Source organism: Gracilinanus agilis, chromosome 1 (genome assembly GCF_016433145.1).
Source record: "Gracilinanus agilis isolate LMUSP501 chromosome 1, AgileGrace, whole genome shotgun sequence".
NCBI classification, from domain to species: Eukaryota; Metazoa; Chordata; class Mammalia; order Didelphimorphia; family Didelphidae; genus Gracilinanus; species Gracilinanus agilis.
The window spans coordinates 716,594,980-716,599,587 of record NC_058130.1 but is presented as its reverse complement, the minus strand read 5'-3'; the positions used below and the strand labels follow the sequence as shown (position 1 = coordinate 716,599,587).

At 43.4% G+C, this 4,608-nt stretch overlaps 1 protein-coding gene across 1 annotated transcript in view; it reads left to right on the top strand.

Moving 5' to 3' along the window:
• The first annotated feature begins 4,319 nt into the window (after positions 1 to 4,319).
• Positions 4,320 to 4,608, top strand: part of HDGFL2 (HDGF like 2) — a 32,514-nt gene continuing 32,225 nt past the window's right edge. Inside the window, exon 1 of the mRNA XM_044685288.1 lies at positions 4,320 to 4,397. Within this exon, the coding sequence (XP_044541223.1) occupies positions 4,320 to 4,397 (78 nt within the window). The remainder of the gene's footprint in view (positions 4,398 to 4,608) is intronic.

Sequence of the window (4,608 nt, the reverse complement as noted above, 5' to 3'; positions counted from 1 at the left end):
TGCACTGGTGCTATGCCAGCTACAAAGATGAATAAGACTTTGTAACTACCCACAAGGAACTTACAATCTAGCAAGGATGGAGGGAGGCTGGAGAAAGAATAAAACTTCTGATAAACATATACTCATACACTAAGGGGGAAGAGGGTGTACTAAGTACTAAGAAGTCAGAGAAAGAGGAGTAGCTAGATCATACAGTGGATAAAGAGCCAGATTGGGAGGATATGGGTTCAAATCTAATCTTGGACACTTTCTGGTTGTGTGAAACCCTGAGAAAATCACTTAACCCTGTTTACCTACCCCTTGCTCTTAGGTCTTAATCTTCTACTAGGATAGAAAATAAGGGTTTAAAGAAAGTGAGAAAGAAGAGATAAGTAGGGTTTTTCTTCTTACACCTGATAAGGACTTAATTTCTTCTTGCCACAAGATAGTGTGCTGGAAAAGAAAAAAATTACTAGATGTAGGCTATTATCAGAAAAGCTTTATAAAATTTTAAAACATCTAAAAGTATGAGTTACAATGAGTACTGTACACTATCCCTACTGGCATTATCTCCTTCCTCATGGAAAAACTTTCCTTCAAAAAAAATTACAAAAAGCTTTCAAGAAAATGGTTTTTTAGTGGGGAGGTAAGAAGATGAATACTTTGATGCACACTTGATGGAGCTGTGAAATGGCTCAACTAGTATACATAGTAAATTGGAATTATGCAAGAAAAGTGATTGAACTGTCCATACCCTTTGACCCAGTGAGCTTACTCCTGGGCACATCCTAAAAGGAAGGCAAAAATGGAAACAAAGTTCCAATATAGTAAGTCAAAAACAGAAACAAAGTTCTAGTATATACCAAATTTTCATAGCAGCCTTCTTTAAGGTAACAAAGAACTGGAAACAAAGTGAGTACCTATCAATTGGGGAATGCCTGAAAGCAAACAACCTGCACAATATATGAAGGCAATGCATTATTACTGTGTAGTAAGAAATGAATATGGAAAACTCAAGAAACATGGGAAGGTTTATATGAACTGACGCAGGATGATAAGCAGAATCAAGAGAACAAGACTGGACATTGACAACAATGGAAATGAAAAGATCATTAAAAGGAGGTTGAATGCCAAGCAATGGAAAAATCAATGGCAAATGCTAAGAACAGATGAAATGTATTAGAGAGTCAAAGAATTCCTAGGACAGAATGTTGTATAAACTGGCAAATGTGGGTTTTTGGGGGTTTTCCTTTTTTTTTTGGTCATGAGAGAAGGTTCATGGTAGGAGCCAGATTGAAGTGACTGTGACATGAAGAGTAAAGATATCAAGAAAATGTATTAAAAAAAAAGTTAGGAACTATTGATGCCAGTTACGATTTTAGATGAAATTGCATATAAGATATAGGAGTTCATAATGATGGCTGTTCACCATTCACAGATGCGAAGAATCTCAGATTTCAGAGGACATCTAGTCTTTTTTTTTTTTTTTTTTTAAACTCTTACCTTCTATCTTAGAACCCATACAAGTATCAGTTCCAAGGCAGGAGAGTAGTAAGGGCTAGGCAACAGAGGTTAAATGACTTGTCTAGGGTCACACAGCTGGGAAGTATCTAGGATCAAATTTAAACCCAGGTTCTCCAGATTCTATGCTTGGCTCTCTATCCATTGTGCTATCTAGCTGTCCTTCACCATCTAGTCTTATACATAGCCAAAGCAGGTATTCTTTCCACAAAATTGGCCTCTGGGATAGAGAATTCCAGGAATAGGTAACCCAACTTTTTTTTTTTTTTTTAAATCCTTACCTTTTGCCTTAGTATCACTACTATGTATTGGTTCTGAGACAGAAGAGCAGTAAGGGTGAGGCAATGAGAGTTAAGTGACTTGTCCAGGGTCACACAGCTAGGAGATGTCTGAGGCTAGATTTGAACTCAGGATCTTCCATATTTGGACTTGGCTTTCTATCCATTGAGCTGCCTAGCTGCTTTCTAACCAACTACTTTTTGAGGTTGCTTATTCTACTTTTGGAAAGTTTTAATTTTTGGAAACTTTTCTTCTGTTTTAGCCTTTTGGTACTGCCTGATACTTTTTGACCCCCATGGACCATAGCAATTCTTCACTCTCAAAATTTTGTCCAGGTTCATGTTCTTTGTTTCCATGACACTAATTCACCTCATCCTCAGCTATTCTCTTTTCCTTTTGCCTTTCCCAAAATCAGGATCTTTTCCAATAAATCCAATTTTCTCATTATATGGCCAAAGTATTTAAATTCTAGCTTCAGTATTTGACCTTCCAGTGAAGAGTCTGAATTAATTCTTTAAGTATTGACTGATTCTTTGCTGTCTAAGAGACTCTCAAAAGTCTTCTCTAGCACAATATGAAAGCTTTAATTCTGTGGTGCTCAGCTTTCCTTCTAGTCTAACTCTTGAAGACATGCCTGGCTATAGGAAAAAACCATACCTCTGACTAACTACATGGACCTTTGTCAGCAAGGTAATGTTTCTGCTTTTTCACATTACCCAGATTTGCCATAGCTTCCCTAAGGAATATCTTTTAATTTCACAGCTGCAGTTGCTTACTGAAGTGATCTTTGAGCCCACGATTATAAAATTTGACGTTTCCATTTCTTCTCCCCCTATTTGTCAGGAAGTAATGCGACCAGTTGCCAAATCTGATTTTTTTTTTTTTAAATTTTATGCTTCAAACCAGCTTTTACACTCTCTTCTTTCACCCTCATCAATAGGCTTTTTAATTCTTCACTTTCTGTCCCTCTACAGATTCTTCCCCATTGCTCTGGCTTCTACCCTCTAGGACTGACCACAAAAAATCTTCACAATGAGACTTTGCATAATCTCTCTTTGTGGAAAAAAACCTTAGTTCCTTCAATTTAGGAACTCATGGCATGGTTTTCAGATCTCTCACCATCCTAGCTGCCTTCTTCTGGATAGCTTTTGTTCAGTCCTCTCCATTTCTTTGTGACCCCATTTGAGGTTTTCTTGGCAAAGATACTGGAGTAGTTTATCATTTCCTTTTCCATCTTATTTTGTTGATGAGGAAAATGAGGCAAACAGGGTTAAGTGACTTGCCTAGGGTCACACAGTTAGTGTCTAAGGCCAGATTTGAACTCAGGAAGCTTCCCTGACTTCAGGTCCAGCACTCACTGTACTGACTAGTTGCTTTCCTCTGGATACCCTCTGGGACAATAACATACCTGACTCATTCACTTGGTTGTTGTGAATAAAGCAATTTGTAGATTTTAAAGTAACGTAGAAATGTGATTTTTCAAATCCTCTTAAGCTCAATTCTATTTCAGCCTTCATAGCCTTCATTTTATCCCAACCCTGAGTTCTGTATTAGTCTTTCATACTCCATAACTCCTCTTCCCTTATTCCCTTTCAAGAACTATACAGCCAATGCTGCCTTTTTATTTTAACCCTTATCTTCAGTCTTAGAATTGATATGATTGGAGGGAGAAGAGCCATAAAGGTTAGACATGGGGTTAAGTAATTTGCCCGCGGTCACACAGGTAGGACCTGTCAGATGTCTGAGGTTAAATTTGAACTCGGGTCCTCCAGAGTCCGGGTCTGGTGCTCTATCCATTATGTTACTTAAGTTATCTCCAGTGCCCTCTACTTCTTAAAACTCTAGCCCTCACTCCCTCTTCTCCAGAGTTCTAGGCCTGGGGCCCCTCTCCTCCAGAGCCCTGCAGTTTTCTTCTCTAGAGTTCCAGGTCTGTAGTCCTCCTCCTTCAGAGCTCCAGATTTTGTGTTTCTCCTTCAGGACACTGGGTTTCCTTTCACCAGAGCTCCAGGACTGAGGTCCCCCTTCCCCAAACCTGGGGTCTCTCCTCCAGAGGCTTGGGTTCCCTTTCTCAGGAGTCCTAGACTTGGGGTCTCCAGAGCCTTAGGGGTCCCCATCTCTGGAGTTCCAGACCTGGGGTCGCCTTCTCTAGAATCTCTCCTCCAAAGCAATGGATTTCCTTTCTCCAGAGCTCCAGATCTGGGGTCTCTTCTCCAAGCCTGGGGTCCTCCTCTCTAGGCCTTGGTAGGCTAGGTCTCTCCTTCAGAGCCTTGGGGGTCCCCATTCCTTTGCTCCTCTACTCCCCAGCCTTTTCCTTATTTCGGACTGCTCCCCTCGTCCTCCTTTACCTTTAACAACCCTCTCACCCTAGGCGGCCCCCCACTTCTCCTCTCCCCCGCCCCTACGACTTGGATCACGCCCCTCCATCCCCTTCCTCTAACCAATCCCGTTAGCCCGCTCTGCTCCAGTCTCTTTCTCTATTGGCCTCTGTGCTCCTCTATCCCGCACGTGGCCCTGAGTTACAGAAACCGCAGCCCGTGGCCATGCGGGGGCGGGACATCCGGGGGACGGCAGGCCAATCGCGCGTCTTGAGCCTGGCCGCCGCTTCAGCGGAGCTGTCCGTCGCCCTGCCCCCACGCCTCCCTCCCTCCCTTCCTCCTCCCCCACCCCTCCCTCCTGGGTTCGCCTCCTGCCTCCAGCCTCCAGCCTCCTGCCGCCGCTGCCGCCGCCGCCGCCCGCGGCCTGGGCCTCTAGGCGGCCTCTCCTCCTTCCCGCCCCGGCCCTCCCCTCCCCACCCCGCTCGGCTTGGCCCGGCCCGGCCCGCCGCCCGCC